The sequence below is a fragment of the Chiloscyllium plagiosum genome, unplaced genomic scaffold, assembly GCF_037043375.1.
Source record: "Chiloscyllium plagiosum isolate Xiang-an unplaced genomic scaffold, Cpla_swu_hap1 HiC_scaffold_2, whole genome shotgun sequence".
NCBI classification, from domain to species: domain Eukaryota; kingdom Metazoa; phylum Chordata; class Chondrichthyes; order Orectolobiformes; family Hemiscylliidae; genus Chiloscyllium; species Chiloscyllium plagiosum.
Genome location: NW_028270140.1, coordinates 161,681,554 through 161,701,808, shown reverse-complemented (window position 1 = coordinate 161,701,808; position 20,255 = coordinate 161,681,554). Strand labels below are relative to the sequence as shown.

Below are 20,255 nucleotides of genomic sequence, written 5' to 3'. Positions count from 1 at the left end.
ACCTAGACTCTGGTTTCCATCATCTGCAGTCTTTGTTTTTACATAGGTAGAGCAGGGACAGGAATGGTTGCTGCAGGTTCCAGGATTTCGATGTTTCAGTAATAACAGGGAAGATGGTAAAAGAGGGGGAGGTGTGGCATCGTTAGTCAAGGACAGGGTTACTGTGGCAGAAAGGATGTTTGAGGACACGTTTCTTGAGGTAATATGGGCTGAGGTTAGAAACAGGAAAGGAGAGGTCACCCTGTTGGGAGTTTTCTATAGGCATCCGAATAGTTCCAGAGATGTAGAGGAAAGGATAGCAAAGATGATTCTGGATAGGAGCGAGAGAGACAGGGTAGTTGTTATGGGGGCTTTAACTTTCCAAATATTGACTGGGAACACTATAGTACGAGTACTATAGATGGGTCAGTTTTTGTCCAGTGTGTGCAGGAGGGCTTCCTGACACAGTATGTAGACAGGCCTACAAGGGGCGAGGCCACATTAGATTTGGTACTGGGGAATGAACCCGGTCAGGTGTTAGACTTGGAAGTAGGGGAGCACTTTAGAGATAGTGACCACAATTCGGTTATGTTTATTTTAGTGATGGAAAGGGATAAGTATATACTGCAGGGGAAGAGTTACAGCTGGGGGAAAGGCAATTACGATGCGATCAGGCAAGATTTAGGAAGTTTAGGATGGGGAAGGAAACTGCAGGGGATGGGCACAGTTGAAATGTGGAGCTTATTCAAGGACCAGCTACTGCGAGTCCTTGATAAGTATGTTCCTGTTAGGCAGGGAGGGAGTGGTTGAGTGAGGGAGACGTGGTTTACTCAGGAAGTTGAATCTCTCTTGAAGAGGAAGAAGAAGGTTTATGTGAGGATGAGATGTGAAGGCGCTTGAAGGTTACAGGTTAGCCAGGAAAGACTGAAAGAGAGAGTGATGAAAAGCCAGGAGGGACATGAGAAGGCTTTAAGAACAAAGAACAAAGAAAATTTACAGCCCAGGAACAGGCCCTTCGGCCCTCCAAGCCTGAGCCGATCCAAATGTACTGTCTAAACCTGTCACCCAATTCCTAAACATCTGTATCCCTCTGCTCCCCACCTACTCGTGCATCTGTCCAGACACATCTTAAATGAATCTACCGTGCCTGCCTCTACCACTTCTGCTGGCAACGTGTTCCAGACACCCACCACCCTCTGTGTGAGGTACTTGCCGCGTGTATCCCCCTTACACTTTCCACCTCTCACCTTGAAAACGTGACCTCTCGTTATTGAATCCCTCACCCTGGGAAAAAGCTTGTCTCTATCCACCCTGTCTATACCCTTCATGATTTTGCAAACCTCAATCAGGTCCCCCCTCAATCTCCTTTTTTCTAACGAAAAAAATCCTAACCTACTCAACCTCTCTTCATAGCTAGCACCTTCCATACCAGGCAACATCCTTGTAAACCTTCTCTGCACCCTCTCCAAAGCATCCACATCCTTTTGGTAATGTGGCGACCAGAACTGTACACAGTATTCTAAATGTGGCCGAACCAATGTCTTGTACAATTTCAACATGACTTGCCAGCTCTTATACTCAATACCCCGTCCAATGAAGGCAAACATACTATATACCTTCTTGACCACTCTATCCACCTGTGCAGCCACCTTCAGGGTACAACGGACCTGCACTCCCAGATCTCTCTGCTCATCAACTTTTCCCAAGGCTCTTCCATTCATTGTATAATTCGCTCTAGAATTAGTCTTGCCTAAATACATCACCTCACATTTGTCTGGATTGAAATCCACCTGCCACTTTTCTGCCCAACTCTCCAGTCTATCTATATCCTCCTGTGTTCTCTGACAGTCCCCTATGCTTTCTGCTGCTCCACCAATCTTCATGTCATCTACAAACTTGCTGATCATACCAACAGTGCTCGCTTCCAAATCATTTATGTATATTACAAACAACAGTGGCCCCAACACTGACCCTGTGGAACACCACTGGTCACCTTTCTCCATTTCGAGAAACTTCTTTCAACTACTACTCTCTGTCACCTGTTGCTCAACCAGTTCTTTACCCACCTGCTAGAATACCCTGCACACCATGTGACTTCACTTTCTCTATTAGTTTACCATGGGCAACCTTATCAAACACCTGACTTAAGTCCATGTATATGACATCAACAGCCCTTCCTTCATCTAGCAACTTGGTCACTTTGGCAGGTAGGATCAAGGTGAACCCTAAAGCTTTCTATAAGTATATCAGGAATAAAAGAATGATGAGAGTAAGATTAGATACAATCAAGGACAGTTGTGGGAAGTTATGCATGGAGTCAGAGGAGGTAGGGGAAGCGCTAAATGAATATTTTTTATTGGTATTCACACTCGAAAAAGACAATGTGGTCAAGGGGAATTCCGAGATACAGGCAATTCTGGAAAGTGTGAAAATAGATAAGTCCCCTGGGCTGGATGGGATTTATCCTCGGATTCTCTGGGAAGCCAGGGAGGAGATTGCCGAGCCTTTGGCATTGATCTTTAAATCGTCATTGTCCACAGGAACAGTGCCAGAAGACTGGACGATAGCAAATGTGGGTCCCCTGTTCAAGAAGGGGAGTAGAGACAGCCCTGGTAATTATAGACCAGTGAGCCTCACTTCAGTTGTGGGTAAAGTGGTAGAAAGGGTTATAAGAGATAGGATTTATAATCATCTAGAAAGGAATAAGTTGATTAGGGATAGTCAACACGGTTTTGTGAAGGGTAGGTCGTGCCTCACAAACCGTATTGAGTTCTTTGAGAAGGTGACCAAACAGGTGGATGAGAGTAAAGTGGTTGATGTGGTGTATATGGATTTCAGCGAGGCGTTCGATAAGGTTCCCCACAGTAGGCTATTGCACATAATATGGGGGCATGAGATTGAGGGTGAGTTAGCAGTTTGGATTAGTTATTGGCTAGCTGAAAGAAGACAGAGGGTGGTGGTTGATGGGAAATGTTCATCCTGGAGTCCAGTTACTCGTGGTGCACCGCAAGGATCTGTTTTGGGCCCACTGTTGTTTGTCATTTTTCTAAATGACCTGGATGTGGGCGTAGAAGGATGCTTAGTAAATTTGACGATGACACTAAGGAGTTGTGGATAGTGACAAAGGATGTTGTAGGTTACAGAGAGACATAGATAAGCTGCAGAGCTGGGCTGAGAGGTGGCAAATGGAATTAAATGTGAAAAAGTGTAAGGTCATAGAGTCATAGAGATGTACAACACGGAAACAGACCCTTCGGTCCAACCCGTCCATGCCAACCAGATATCCCAACCCAATCTAGTCCCACCTGCCAGCACCCAGCCCATATCCCTCCAAACCCTTCCTATTCATATACCCATCCAAATGCCTCTTAAATGTTATAATTGTACCAGCCTCCACCACATCCTCTGGCAGCTCATTCCATACACGTACCACCCTCTGAGTGAAAAGGTTGCCCCTTAGGTCTCTTTTGTATCTTTCCCCTCTCACCCTAAACCTATGCCCCTCTAGTTCTGGACTCCCCCACCCCAGGGAAAAGACTTTGTCTATTTATCCTATCCATGCCCCTCATAATTTTGTAAACTTCTATAAGGTCACCCCTCAGCCTCTGATGCTCCAGGGAAAACAGCCCCAGCCTGTTCAGCCTCTCCCTATAGCTCAGATCCTCCAACCCTGGCAACATCCTTGTAAATCTTTTCTGAACCCTTTCAAGTTTCACAACATCTTTCCAATAGGAAGGAGACCAGAATTGCACGCAATATTCCAACAGTGGCCCAACCAATGTCCTGTACAGCCACAACATGACCTCCCAACTCCTGTACTCAATACTCTGACCAATAAAGGAAAGCATACCAAACGCCTTCTTCACTATCCTATCTACCTGCGACTCCACTTTCAAGGAGCTATGAACCTGCACTCCAAGGTCTCTTTGTTCAGCAACACTCCCTAGGACCTTACCATTAAGTGTATAAGTCCTGCTAAGATTTGCTTTCCCAAAATGCAGCACCTCGCATTTATCTGAATTAAACTCCATCTGTCACTTCTCAGCCCATTGGCCCATCTGACCAAGATCCTGTTGTAATCTGAGGTAACCCTCTTCGCTGTCCACGACACCTCCAATTTTGGTGTCATCTGCAAACTTACTAACTGTACCTCTTAAGCTTACATCCAAATCATTTATGTAAATGATGAAAAGTAGAGGACCCAGCACCGATCCTTCTGGCACTCCACTGGTCACAGGCCTCCAGTCTGAAAAACAAACCATGTTGTTAGGAAGGCATACAGTGTGTTACCTTTTATTGGTAGAGGGATTGAGTTTCGGAACCATGAGGTTATGCTGCAGCTGTACAAAGCTCTGGTGCGGCCGCACTTGGAGTATTGTGTACAGTTCTGGTCACAACTTTATAAGAAGGATGTGGAAGCTTTGGAAAGGGTGCAGAGGAGATTTACCAGGATGTTGCCTGGTATGGAGGGAAGGTCTTACGAGGAAAGGCTGAGGGACTTGAGGCTGTTTTCATTAGAGAGAAGAAGGTTGAGAGGTGACTTAATAGAGACATATAAGATAATCAGAGGGTTAGTTAGGGTGGACAGGGAGAGCCTTTTTCCTCAGATGGTGATGGCTAGCACGAGGGGATATAACTTTGAATTGAGGGGTGATAGATATAGGTCAGATGTCAGAGGTAGTTTCTTTACTCAGAGAGCAGTAGGGGTGTGGAACACACTGCCTGCAGCAGTAGTAGACACGAGAGCGGGGTGCTGGAAAAGCACAGCAGGTCAGGCAGCATCCGAGGAGCAGGAGAATCGACATTTCAGGCAAGAGCCCTTCATCAGGAATGAAAACAGGAAGCCTCCGGGATGGAGAGATAAATGGGACGGGTGGGGCTGGGGAGAAGGTAGCTGAGAGTACAGTAGGTGAATGGGGGTGGAGTAAAGGTGATAGGTTGGAGAGGAGGGTGGAGCAGATAGGTGGGAAGGGAGATGGGCTGGTAGGACAGGTCATGGGGACAGTGCTGAGCTGGAAGGTTGGAACTGGGGTGGGGTGGGGGAAGGGGAAATGAGGAAACTGGTAAAGTCCACATTGATGCCCTGGGGTTGAAGTGTTCCGAGGCGGAAGATGAGGCGTTCTTCCTCCAGGCGTCTGGTGGTGAGGGAGCGGCGGTGAAGGAGGCCCAGGACCTCCATATCCTTGGCAGAGTGGGAGGGGAAGTTGAAATGTTGGGCCACTGGGCGGTGTGGTTGATTGGTGCAGGTGTCCCGGAGATGTTCCCTAAAGCGCTCTGCTAGGAGGCACCCAGTCTCCCCAATGTAGAGGAGACCGCATCGGGAGCAACGGATACAGTAACTGACATGTATGGATGTGCAGGTAAAGCTCTGATGGATGTGGAAGGTTCCTTTGGGGCCTTGGATGGAGGTGGCAGGGGAAGGCGCCGGGAGGGGAGAGTGGGTTGGTGGGGGGTGTGGACCTTATGAGGGAGTTGCGGAGGGAATGGTCTCTCTGTAACACTGATAGGGGTGGGGAGGCAAATATATCCCTGGTGGGGGGACTGTTTGTAGGTGGCGGAAATGGCGGAGGGTGATGCGATGTATACGGAGGTTGGTGGGGTGGTAGGTGAGGACCGGACGGCTTTGTCCTTGTTGGGTTTGGAGGGGTGGAGTTCAAGGGCAGAGGTGCAGGAAATGGATGAGACGCTGGAGGGCATCATCAGTCACGTACGAGGGGGAATTGCAGGCTTTGAAGAAGGAGGCCATCTGACCTGACTGAGTTTTCTTGAGGAAGTAACAAAGAGGATTGATGAGGGCAGAGCGGTGGATATGATCTATATGGACTTCAGTAAGGCGTTTGACAAGGTTCCCCATGGGAGACTGGTTAGCAAAGTCCACTACTTTTTATCAGTTCATTGACTTCACCCACAACTTCCACCCCGCCCTCAAATTCACTTGGTCCATTTCGGACACCTCCCTCTCCTTTCTTGACCTCTCTGTTTCCATCTCTGGCGACAGTCTCCAGACAGAAGTTTACTATAAACCCACGGACTCCCATAACTACCTGGACTACACCTTCTCCCATCCAGTATCCTGCAAAAAAATGCCATCCTGTTTTCCCAATTCCTCCATCTCCGTCACATTTGCTCTGATAAGATGTTCCACTTCCAAGCATCCCAGATGTCCACCTCTTTCAAACTACGTGCTTCTCCCCCCTCTGTTGTCCAGACCCCCCCCACCCCACCTCCTCCATTCCCCATTCCACTGCTTGAAATCACCCCCCACTTCCCATAAGCATAATAAAGACAGGGTCCTCCTTGTTCTCACCCACCACCCCACTAGTCTCCGCATCCAACAAATCATCCTTAAACACTTCTGCCAACTCCAACGAGACCCACCACCAAGAACATCTTCCCCTCCCCACCCCTCCCTGCCTTCTACAAGGGCTGTTCCCTTTGACAGTCCTTGGATTGTGCCACTCTCCCCACCAATGCCCCCACCCCTGCACCCCCAGGAACCTTCCCCTGCAACTGGAAAAGATGCAAAACCTGATGGTACACCACCACCCCCCCTCACCTCCATCCATGGCCCCGTCCTTCCAGGTGAGACAGAGGTTCACCTGCCTCTCCTCCAACCTAGTTTACTGGATCTGGTGCTCCCGGTGTGGTCTTCTCTACATCAGGGAGACTGAATGTAAACTGAGGGAATGGTTCCCCGAGCATCTCAGCCAGGCCGCAGGGGCTGACCGAACCTCCCAGTCACTACCCATTTCAATCCCCCTTCCCACTCCCTTTCTGACATGACCATCCTTGGCCTCCTCCATCGCCACAACAAGCCACACTGCAAATTGGAGGAACAATACCTCATTGGGGGAAAGGGAATATACTCACAGAGGGATGGGGAATATTGGGGGAAAGGGAATATACTCACAGAGGGATGGGGAATATTGGGGGAAAGGGAATATACTCACAGAGGGATGGGAATATTGGGGGAAAGGGAACATACTCACAGAGGGATGGGGAATATTGGGGGAAAGGAAATATACTCACAGAGGGATGGGGAATATTGGGGGAAAGGGAATATACTCACAGAGGGATGGGAATATTGGGGGAAAGGGAACATACTCACAGAGGGATGGGGAATATTGGGGGAAAGGAAATATACTCACAGAGGGATGGGGAATATTGGGGGAAAGGAAATATACTCACAGAGGGATGGGGAATATTGGGGGAAAGGGAATATACTCACAGAGGGATGGGGAATATTGGGGGAAAGGGAATATACTCACAGAGGGATGGGGAATATTGGGGGAAAGGAAATATACTCACAGGGGGATGGGGAATATTGGGGGAAAGGGAATATACTCACAGAGGGATGGGGAATATTGGGGGAAAGGGAATATACTCACAGAGGGATGGGGAATATTGGGGGAAAGGGAATATACTCACAGAGGGATGGGGAATATTGGGGGAAAGGGAATATACTCACAGAGGGATGGGGAATATTGGGGGAAAGGGAATATACTCACAGAGGGATGGGGAATATTGGGGGAAAGGGCATTCACTGCCCAAATGGATAGTGAATATATTCTCACGGGGACAGGGAATATACTCACACAGATAGGAAATAGTGTTATGAAATTGTTTCTGATACTTAAACCAAACAGCCAGAAAACCTCGCCTTACCTCACAATCTGTTAAAATATGAGTGACAGAGATCTCCCCAATTCCACTGTTTAAAGAAAATAACCTCAGTTTATTTTGTAACTTTAAAAGTGAACATTAAACAATTATTCATAAATCTCAGCAGCAGCACCCCCCCCCCCCTCCCCCTCCCCTCCCCTCCTCCCACTTTCTCTTAATTGCGTATTATTTTGATTAGATTAGGTCCCTTACAGTGTGGAAACAGGCCCTTCGGCCCAACAAGTCCACACCGACCCGCCGAAGCATAACCCACCCAGACCGATTCCCCTACATTTCACCCCTTCACCTAACACTAAGGGCAGTTTAGCACGACCAATTCACCTGACCTGCACATTTTGGACTGTGGGAGGAAACCCACACAGACACGGGGAGAATGTGCAAACTCAACACAGTCAGTTGCCTGAGGCGGGAATTGAACCCGGGTCTCTGGCGCTGTGAGGCAGCAGTGCTCACCACTGTGCCACCCATCATTATCTGCCTTCCAATTCTGTAACAATATGCTGTTCCAATAAGATACTTATTAAAATGATCTTCTGTGTCTTCACTTTTCCGGGCTGATGATCTCCCTGGGTCGTCTTTGTCTTTTTACAGTGAGTGTGTTTCACATGAAAAGGTCCTTTTGATAAAGAGTGTTTTTCTAATTTCTTTGAGGGCAAGATGGTAGATGAAGAAACTGAGGACTGCAGATACTTTTTTCCATCTGGACTCCCGACCACCCTCTGAGGACCCCTTCTCCCACCTCCAAAACAGCCCATCCACCTGGACACCCCGTGCTGGTCTGTTACCTGCCCTCAATCACCTCATTTCCAACTGCCGCCAAGACATTGACCACCTCAACCTGTCTACCCCCCTCCCCCACTCCAACCTCTCACCCTCACAACGTGCTGCCCTCCACACCCTCTGCTCCAAGCCCGACCTCACCATCAAACCAGCAGATAAAGTGGGTGTAGTGGTAGTTTGGCGCACTGACCTCTCCCAAACCATCCAAAACCTCATCAGCTCAGGGAATCTCCCACCAACAGCCTCCATCCTCATAGTCCCGGAACCCCGCACCACCCAGTTCTACCTTCTACCCAAAATTCACAAACCTGACTGCCCTGGTCGACCCATCATCTCAGCCTGCTCCTGCCCATTGAACTCATCTCCTCATGTCTTTACACCGTCCTGTCCATCTTGGTACAGGAACTACCCACGTACATTTGAGACATCATCCACATCCTCCATGACTGTTGTTTCCCTGGCCCCCAATGCCGTCTCTTCACCATGGATCTCCAATCCCTGTATATGTCCATCCGTCTTGGCGAAGGCCTCCAAGCCCTCCATTTCTTCCTCACCTGCTGACCCCAACCAGTACCCCTCCACCAACACACTCATTCGATTGGTGGAACTGGTTCTCACCCGCAACAACTTCTCCTCCAAATCCTCTGACCAAATCCTTCAGACCAAAGCGGTAACCATGGGCCCCAGCTTTGCCTGCCTGTTTGTTTGCTGTGTGGAACAATCCATCTTCCACATTTACACCGGCATCATTCCCCCACCTTTTCCTCTGCTACATCGATGACTATATCGGCACCACAAGGAGGTTGAACAGTTCATCCACATCACTCACACCTTCCACCCCGACCTCGAGTTCACCTTGACCATCTTGGACACCTCCCTCCCCTTCCTGGACCTCTCCATCTCCACCAACGGCAACAGACTCAACATTGACATCCAATTCAAACCCACTGACACCCACAGCTACCTGGTCTACATCTCCCCCCATTCCCCCTCCCCCTGTAAAAATGCTATCCCCTACTCCTAATTCCTCCCACGAGGACCAATTCCACTCGAGAACATCCCAGATTGCCTCCTACTTCAAGGACTGCAATTTCCCCTCTCAGTTGGTTGATGATGCTTCCAGCGCATCACCTTCACTTCCCGCACCTCCACCCTTGAACCCGCCCCCCCCCCCCCCCGGGTCCTCACCTTCCACCCACCAACCACCAGATACAACCTGATTATCCTCCACCATTTCCACCACCTACAGTTAGACTCCACCATCAGGGATATATTTCCCTCCCCACCCCTATCAGTGTTGCAGAGCATCTATTCCCTCCTCAACTCCCTCGTTATGTCCATGCTCCCAACCAAGCCACCCTTCACTCTCAGCGCCTTCCCTTGCTAGAGGTGTAAACCCTGCTCCCACACCTCTCCCCTCACCTCCATCCAAGTCCCCAAAGGATTCTTCTGCATCCAACAGAGACTTTCCTGCAACTCTACACACCTCATCTACCGTGTCCATTGGTCTCGATGTGGTCTCCTCTACATCAGGGAGACAGGACGCCAACTTGCGGAACGTTTCAGAGAACATCTCTGGGACACCCGCACCAACAAACCCCACTTCAAGTGGCTGAACACTTTATCTCCCCCTCCCACTCCACCAAGGATATGCAGATCCTAAGCCTCCTCCACTTCCAATCTCAGCCACCCAACACCTGTAGGAAGAACGTCTAATCTTCCGTCATGGGACCCTCCAACCACATGGCATCAATGTGGATTTCACCAGTTTCTTCATCTCCCCTCCCCCCAACACATTCCAGATCCAACCCTCCAACTCAGCACCACCCTCTTGAACTGTCCTACCTATCCATCTTCCTTCCCACCTATCTGCTCCACCCACCATTCCAACCTATCACCATCACTCCCCACCTGTATCTAACTATGGCCTTCCAAGCTATCTTACCCCTCAGCCCCACCCTTTCCTATTTATCTCTCAATCGCCTTCCACTCCCACGCCCCCCAACCCACATTCCGGATGAAAGTCTTATGGCCGAAACGTCAATTCTTCTGCTTTTCGGATGCTGCCTAACCTGCTGTGCTTTTCCAGCACCACACTTTTCGACCAAGATACTAGATGGGCAATTAACTCTCCAGGAGTTTCTCTCTCTACACTAGTTGCTCTCTGACCAATTTTCAAAATGTCCGCATTCTTATATCCCCAACATCGGGTCATCTCATTGGTTCGATTTGGCAAAACAATACATTCAAACTCGATTGGGTTTTAGTATTCTGGGGCATAATTTAAACTAATTGTGTAAATTTGAATTGTTGCCAAACCAGCAACTAACTCAGGTATCCACTTCACAACTAAATGTTATATATTTTCAATTTTCCAGTACCCTCTGGGACTGCTAGCTAGTCATATACACAGGTGCTTGTAATCTCTCAGTTCAGAACAGCATTCTCTCTCTCTTAAAGGTACAGTACATGCCTTAAACTTCATAACAATATACTCCCAGAGCGATAGGCAATATATTCGCAGAGTGATAGGGAGTACTGGGTAAAGGGAATATCCTTCCAGAGGGATAAGGAATATACTATACTCCCAGAGCGCTAGGGAATACTGGGGTATAGAGGATATACTCCCAAAAGGATAGGGAACATCCTCCCAGAGGGATAGAGAATATACTCCCAGAGGGATAGGGGATACTGGGGTATATTCCCAGAGGGATGGGGGATATGCTCACACATGGACAGTGAATTCTGTGGTAAGGGGAATGTGACAGTAACCCTCCTTTCCTCATTAGGTGGAGATTGATCGACTCCAGGATACTTACCGGTTCCTACAAGATTATTACAAGGTGATGGAAGGGACCATCCCACCGGAAGACAACAAGGAGTTTGCACGTATCCCATTGGTCAGTGTGCCTGATGTCCAGATCCCAGCCACCGTGCCAGCGATGGATCAGGACCCAGTGAGGTACAATGGGACAGTGACTATGTGGAGGTGGAGACAGTGGTGAAATGGAGTACCTGATCCCTGGCCTCTGGGGCAGTATTTCAGGTTCCAGGATTCGCGGGCAAGACCAACATTTATTGCCCATCCCTAAAAGCCCATGATAAAGACACGGTGAGCTGCCCTTCTCAACCATCAGCTGAGAGCTAATATAGCAGCAGGGACTGGAACCAACCACTTGACAATGTTTCAGTCGATTATTGACACTGGGTGAACTCCTCTACTAATTTAAACCAGCCACACCTGAAAACATTCACCCCGTGCTGTAATCTGTTAACTTTCGAGAAGTAAAGAACTATCCCTGAGGTCACTATTTAAAGTAAAAATTAACAACATTATTGTTTCAGTCTAACAGAGGATATTAACTAACAACTATTTACACCTCCTTTCTCTTAAATCTATCTTTTACCTCCCCACTCGACAATATTAGTCTGATTAAAAATCCTGATTATGATTTCCAAAAAAAAATCATATTTCAAAGCCAGTCAGCTTTGCCGAATCTCCTTTCTGGATTCTCTCCAGGTCGCTTTCTATGCTCTGCTATGCAAACTTCTTCCATCGACAGATACCCCTCAGAGAGCTCTTAAACTAGCAGCCGACATCTGTTAGTCTTTTGGCAATTCTTCCTCAACTATTCAAAACTGTCCGGTTTTATACCCCAAAACATCGGATCATTTCATTGGTTTAAATATTAATGAAACACTAAATTCAAACTTGATTGGAGTTTGGTATCATGGGGCATAATTTAAATTGATTGGCTGAATTTGAATTTGCTTTTGTCTCATGGCAACACAGCTACTGCTAGCTGTTTCGACCAAATGTCACATTGTCACCTTGTTCAGAACACTTTGTACTGTGTCAGGTAGTTTTGCTAGCTTTTCAACTCTCTTAAAGGTACAGTACCTCTAAACATTAATAACACCTCCTCCCTTAAGAAAAAATGAACCATCATAATGAAAAGATGGCTTCATTTTTCTCCTCTAATCCTTAACTACAATATCATGACGTAGATATGAACCTTTACTCTAGGTTCATGTTAACCTCTTCCCACATTTATATAACATTGAGTAGGTACCAATCTCATCTATACTTTATCAGTTAAATCCACAATAACACATCTGCAATTACATTTTTACGACCTGCAACATGTACTATATGTAAATTAAAGGTCTGTAACGTAAGACTCCAATGAAATAGTTACATATTCTTGTCTTTAAAGCTTTCTAAGAATGTAAGAGGATTGTGATCGATGTACACAACTGTCTCCGACACATTGTTCGTGCACACACATTAAAATGTTGCAAGGCCAGTCCCAATTGTTCTTTTCCGATCATGGAGTATTTCCTCTGGTGGTTGTTGAGTTTCTTTGAAAAGGAACCAACTGGCAGTTTAGTCCCGTCATCATCTTCCTGGGCCAATATAGCTCCAACTCCAATGTCACTAGCATTGATGGCAACTCTGAAAGGTTTTGAAAAGTTTGGTGTAGCTAAAACTGGTTTGTTGGTTAATATTGATTTCAAATGGTCGAATGCCTCCTGGCATGGTTCTGTCCATCGAAACTTTGTGTTCTTCTTCAGCAAATCAGTTAACGATGCCACTACACTGCTGAAGTTTGGAATAAAGTTCCGATAGAATCCACTGAGTCCTAATAATCGAAGCATCTCTTTCTTCGAGGTTGGTCGTGGAAATTTCTTGATGGCCTTCACCTTTGCATTCTGTGGGGTCAGCCTTCCATGACTGATGTTGTGTCCCAAGAACGTCACCTCTGCTTTTGCAAATTCAGTTTTGTTTAAATTTATTACCAGTTTTGCTTCTCCTAGTCATTCAAAGAGCTCTGCCAACTGTACTAAGTGATCTTTCCAGGACATACTAAAGATCACTATGTCATCCAAATAGACTGCACAGTTTGTTAACCCAGCCACAACTCTGTTCATGAGTCTTTGGAATGTGGTGGGCATTTTCTTCATTACAAAGAGCATCACTTTAAACCCCATTTGGGGTTACAAACGCAGAAATTTCTTTCTCTGTCTCTGATAAAGGTACCTGCCAGTAAGCATGCAGTAAGTCCAACTAGGTGATGTAACTGGCTTGTCCGACTCACTCAATACAGTCCTCAAATCTAGGAATTGGATATAAGTCGGACTTTGTAACAGCGTTGACCTTCCGATAATCCAGGCAGAATCGTTGAGTCCCATCTGGTTTGGGAATTAAGACGACTGGCGAACTCCACTCGCTCTGGCTTGGTCCGGTGATGTCCTTGCTGAAAATGTGTTGCTGGAAAAGCGCAGCAGGTCAGGCAGCACCCAGGGAACAGGAGAATCAACGTTTCGGGCATAAGCCCTTCTTCAGGAATCATGTCCTTGTTGAGCATGGCCTCCACCTCCATGTGGACCTGTCTGGCTTTGAGAGGATTAAACTGATAGGGGTGGTGTTTTATTGGAGCAGTATTTCCTACGTTTAATTCATGTACAATAGCATTAGTCCTCCCCACCTGATTCTTTGTGTTGCAGTAACAAATGTTTCACCTGTGTTGTACATTTCTGACACAGATAATTTACTAATCTATCCCACTCCTCAAAGACTTCTTCATTTTTTAATTTATTTTGAGACACATCAAAATCCTTATCCCCTGGATTTGATTCCTCACTCTGCAGGGCAGTAATTAACACCTGTTTCTCTAGTTCTTTCTCTCTGGTATAACACAGTTTCAACATGTTCACCCGACATACCCAATCCCTTTTTTTACTATCTGGCATCTTTACTAGATAGTTTACCTGACTCAACTTTTTCTCAATTTGATAGGGAGCACTACATCTGGCTTTGAAGGGATCTCCTATCACTGGTGACAGAGCTAACACATCATCCCCTCGGGAAAACGTCTGAGTCTCAGAGTTTTTATCTGCCACCTGCTTCATTCTACACTTGCCCTCTTTAGGTGCTGTTTAACTAAATCACCTACTCAATTTACTCTCTCCCTCACCTTCCAAGACATAATCCAAGGGTGAAATCTTCAGCTTTGGTCCTGTCAATTTTTCTTTAATTAATTTCAAAGGCCTCTCACTTCATGTCTGCATATTAGCTCAACGGGAGTGAACTGAGTAGATTCATTTGGGACATCTCTAATGGCAAACAATATGAATGAGATACCTTTATCTCAATCATTTGGGTAATCCTGACAGTACGCCCTTAACATGGTCTTCAAGGTCTGATGCAACCCTTCTAAAGCTCCCTGGGATTCAGGATGATATGCACAGGATTTAAAGTGCTGCATACCAAAGCTATCCATAACCTCCTTAAACAGCCGAGCAGTATAATCTGACCCTTGGGCTGACTGAATCTCTCTGGGTAGCCCATACCATGTGAAGAAAGCTACTAACTCCTCTACCACCCTTTTTGCCTTGATATTCTGTAATGGAATTGCCTCTGGAAATCTGGGAGACACATCCATTATGGTTAACATGTACTGGTTCCCATTTTTAGTTCTCGGGAGGGGACCTACACAATCAATTATAACCCACGTGAAGAGTTCTTCAAATGCAGGAATTGGCATCAAAGGTGCTGGCTTTATTACCACCTGTGGCTTACCTACCATTTGGCATGTATGACACGTACAGCAAAAGTTAACCACATCCTTATGCATTCCAGGCCAATAAAAATATTTTGTACCCTAGCCTGTGCCTTTTGTACCCCTAGGTGACCTCCTACAGGTAGTTCATGTGCTACCTGTAACACCTCCTGTCTGTGCGCTACCAACAACACAATCTGGTGCACATCGGCCCATTTCTCCTCTGCACTAACCTGCCGTGGTCTCCATTTCTGTCTGAGGATTCAACCCTCCGGAATGTTCCCTGCCTCCTTTTTGGAGTACACATCCACATAATATATTGTTTATTGTCTTGTCTTGCTATTGCAAGTCTCTTAGCTTTTCAGGACTAAACACTTCTGTCTGACCCTCTGCCTGTTCAGATTTTTCCTGGATCATTATGTCAAACGTAGGATGCCCGCTAACTGAACCTCAACTCCTTCATCTTTCTCTTTAGTTTTTACTTCGTGCAGTGACTTATGATAATGGGACCTGGTTATCACACAGTCTGGGAAAATACCAGGATATTTCTGTTTTAACTCTTCAGTTTCTTGGTCTTCCTTGAGCTTCTCCACGACAAGGTGTGTCACTCCCACCTTGGATCCTGCCAAATCATTCCCAAGAACAATTGGAATTCCTGGAACTGACACTCTGTCAATCTCTCCCACTGTAACTTCCCCAACCTTGGGTTGGCACTCCAACCTGATCCTACACAGGGGAACGCTAAATTTCTGTCCATCTATCCCACAAATTACCACTCTCTCAGGTAACAGATCAGAAAGGGTGCTTATTCACCCGTCCCTTACTATCAGCAACTGGTTAGATCGTATATCTCTCACAATTATAACTTCTTGTCCTTCTCCCCCTGTTCTTTCTGAGTAAACTTTACCCACAGAGACAAATTCTTTGTAGAGATCAGGTACTAACTCCATACCCAGCCCCTGCCTAACTGCACTCTCCTGCAGCTCCTCGGCTCTTCTTGGGGCCTTCTTTACTACATTCACTAATGCCACTGGCTTAGCTTCTTTTACCACAACTTTTCCCACAACAGCTTTCGTTAATGACCAGCACCGTGACTTTGTGTCTCACTTTACCACAGTGTAAACACCTGAGGCCTTTCACCTCCTTTCCACCCTCTTGGGCTTCTTTTTTATCCTGTGGCAAACTCTTACCGCTGTTCTCTACTCTTTCTTTCATAGTGTAGGATCTCCCCTTCTCCCAACTTCTACCCCCCACAGGATGAAATTCTGGCCGGAAGCTTGTCTTACGCACCAACATGTACTCACCTGCTCATTCTGCTGCCCTTCTCACTTCCTGACTTTCTGAACCTCTATGTGTTTTCTTATCATCCCTGGAAGTGAATTTTTTTTTATCTCCTCCAGCAGAATAATCTCTCTTAGAGCCTCTTAAGCCCTATTGATCAAATTGACTATGTTTAATTCTTTTGAACTCAACGTAAGTCTGACCTGGTTCCTTCTTTGTGTTTCTGAACCGCTGTCTGTACGTTTCTGGTACCAATTCATAAACACTTAAAATAGCCTGTTTTACCTCTTCATAATTTCTTGACCCCTCATCTGACAGTGTGGCAAATACCTCACTGGCTCTGCCTACCAGTTTAGTCTGAACGAGCATTACCCATAAATCCTCAGGCCACTCTAACTGCTTAGCTAATTTTTCAAATGAAATAAAGAAAGCTTCAACATCTTTCTCATCAAAATGTGTCAGAGCTTTGGCATATTTGTATATATCACTACCTTCTCTTTAATATCCATCCTGTTGACTTGACTTTGCTGAGTAAGTCACAATTTCTCAAATTCAAATTTTCCCTCTTTTTCTCTCCCCCTTTCTTTTCTCTCTCTTTCTCTGCTCAGCTAAGAACCATCTCTCTCTTTTTCCTCTTTCTCCTCTCTTTTTCCTCTTTCTCCTCTCTTTCTTTCTCTCCTTGCCTCTCTCTTTCTATGTTTATCTTCTAACTCTATTTTCCTCAATTATAATTTAAATTTTTCTACCTGGACTGCACTTGTCTGTTTCTCTGACATACCTAAGTCTTTGAGTAATTCCCTTACACTTTCAGCTGTACTTGTGTCCTCGGTTAAACCCAAATCTAACTTATTTGCTAATTGTAAACGTTTGCCCTTTTTCTTTCCTTCCAAACTTTCTTGGCAAATTTGAGAATCATATTCAAATCACACAACCTCTTTAGCAATTTTAAGAGCCATTTCCATAACTTTTAATTTAACAAATCATACATCACCGAAATTAAACAAATTATGTTTTACTTAAACGTCTAGGACATGAGCCGGCAAGTGTTTAAATGTACTGGCTTTTTCCTATCCCAAATCTATTCAACTCTGTCCAACTCTCAGACTGGATCTGTCCAAACTTGATTAAATCACAGACGAAAGCCCCCAAGCTGTTATGACACTGGGTAAACCCCTATGCTCATTTAAAACAGCATCACAGAAAAAGTTCACCCCTTGCTGTAATCTGTCCAATTTCGAGAGGCAAAGATTTATCACAAAACTCACAATGTAAAGAAAAATTAACAACTTTCTTTCAGCCTAAGAGGGACTATTAACTGACAACTATTTACAACTCCTTTCTCTCAATCCTATCTTTTATCGCTCACTCTTCAACACAACTCCAATAAAAAAATCCTGATTACTATTTACAAAATAGAATCACATTTCAAAACCAGTCAAGGAAGGGAGTGATCGTATTAGAGAGGGGAGAGGGGAGATTTATAGGAAGGTTGTGATCGTATTAGAGAGGGGACAGGGGAGATTTATAGGAAGGGAGTGATCGTATTAGAGAGGGGACAGGGGAGATTTATAGGAAGGGAGTGATCGTACCTGAGAGGGGACAGGGGAGATTTATAGGAAGGTTGTGATCGTATTAGAGAGGGGACAGGGGAGATTTATAGGAAGGGAGTGATCGTATTAGAGAGGGGACAGGGGAGATTTAGAGGAAGGGAGTGATCGTAGCAGAGAGGGGACAGGGGAGATTTATAGGAAGGGTGTGATCGTATTAGAGAGGGGACAGGGGAGATGTAGGGGGTAGTGTAATTTTTAAACGGTTAGCTGCATTTTAGTCTTTTCTACCTTATAGTAAACACAAGCAGACACTCGAAACTGTTGCCGGACCTCCCCCATGTTTTTATGAATGAAACAATTGTAACAGCTTTCCTCGATAGTTGAGAGACCGCCCTTAACCACAGTTGTACAACATCATCCATAAAAGGAAAGAACGGGGAGCTCGAACACTGATTGGCCAAGTAGGGTACGGGGAGATTTATAGGAAGGGAGTGATTGTATTAGAGAGGGGACAGGGGAGATTTATAGGAAGGGAGTGATCGTACCAGATCGTACAATCACTGCCTTCCTATAAATCTCCCCTGTCCCCTCTCTAATACAATCACTCCCTTCGTATAAATCTCCCCTGTCCCCTCTCTAATACGATCACTCCCTTCCTATAAATCTCCCCTGTCCCCACTCTGGTACGACCACACCCTTCCTATAAATCTCCCCTGTCCCCTCTCTGGTACGATCACTCCCTTCCTATAAATCTCCCCTGTCCCCTCTCTGGTACGACCACACCCTTCCTATAAATCTCCTCTGTCCCCTCTCTGGTACGATCACTCCCTTCCTATAAATCTCCCCTGTCCCCTCTCTGGTACGATCACTCCCTTCCTATAAATCTCCCCTGTCCCCTCTCTAATACGATCACTCCCTTCCTATAAATCTCCCCTGTCCCCTCTCTGGTACGATCACTCCCTTCCTATAAATCTCCCCTGTCCCCTCTCTAATACGATCACTCCCTTCCTATAAATCTCCTCTGTCCCCTCTCTGGTACGATCACTCCCTTCCTATAAATCTCCCCTGTCCCCTCTCTGGTACGATCACTCCCTTCCTATAAATCTCCCCTGTCCCCTCTCTAATACGATCACTCCCTTCCTATAAATCTCCCCTGTCCCCTCTCTGGTACGATCACTCCCTTCCTATAAATCTCCCCTGTCCCCTCTCTGGTACGATCACTCCCTTCCTATAAATCTCCCCTGTCCCCTCTCTGGTACGATCACTCCCTTCCTATAAATCTCCCCTGTCCCCTCTCTGGTACGATCACTCCCTTCCTATAAATCTCCCCTGTCCCCTCTCTGGTACGATCACTCCCTTCCTATAAATCTCCCCTGTCCCCTCTCTGGTACGATCACTCCCTTCCTATAAATCTCCCCTGTCCCCTCTCTGGTACGACCACTCCCTTCCTATAAATCTCCCCTGTCCCCTCTCTAATACGATCACTCCCTTCCTATAAATCTCCCCTGTCCCCTCTCTAATACGATCACTCCCTTCCTATAAATCTCCCCTGTCCCCTCTCTAATACGATCACTCCCTTCCTATAAATCTCCCCAGTCCCCTCTCTGGTACGATCACTCCCTTCCTGTAAATCTCCTCTGTCCCCTCTCTGGTACGATCACTCCCTTCCTATAAATCTCCCCTGTCCCCTCTCTGGTACGATCACTCCCTTCCTATAAAGTGGTTGCCGTGAAGGTCCTACCTCCTCACCCTTGCCTTTTGCCTGAGGCCCGGTGTTCCTCAGATTAAACCACCAGCAAACCTCCCTCTCTAATGGTCCTCTGGGACAATGATGGCTTTACATTTACTTTATTATAATGTGGTGATCTGTACTGCGGACAGTCTCCAGTTTTGACCTCACCACTGTGTTCTGCATTTTGAGCCAAGCCTCCCCGCTCTTGCATTCTATAGCTCAGCATCTTAAAGCAGGTATTCCATCTGCCTTATCAACCACCTTTATCTCCTTGCCCTGCTGCCTTCAGGGTCTATGGATGTACACAGCAAGCAACATGGTGAGATAGTCTCTTGTTGACTCGTCAGAGGGAAATTCAGAAACAAATTTGGAAAGTGATCTCAGTTATCTGTAAGAATAATAGGTTTCCAAACATCAACTGGGACTGCCATAGTGTTAAGGGTTTAGATGGAGAGGAATTTCTTCAGCATACACAAGAAAATTTTCTGATTCAGTGTGTGGATGTATTTACAAGACAAGTTGCAAAACCTGATTTACTCTTGGGAAGTAAGGCAGGGCAGGTGACAGAGGTGTCAGTGGGGGAGCACTTTGGGACCCACGACCATTATTCTATCTGTTTTAAAATAGTGATGGAAAAGGATAAACCAGATTAGATTACTTACAGTGTGGAAACAGGCCCTTCGGCCC

The 20,255-nt window shown here is 46.2% G+C and overlaps 1 protein-coding gene across 1 annotated transcript in view; it reads left to right on the top strand.

The window, feature by feature from the left end:
• The window catches only part of spef2 (sperm flagellar and cilia associated 2), an 894,484-nt gene that overhangs the window by 464,602 nt on the left and 409,627 nt on the right, over positions 1-20,255 (top strand). The window contains exon 25 of the mRNA XM_087994173.1: positions 11,232-11,404. Within this exon, the coding sequence (XP_087850299.1) occupies positions 11,232-11,404 (173 nt within the window). The remainder of the gene's footprint in view (positions 1-11,231; positions 11,405-20,255) is intronic.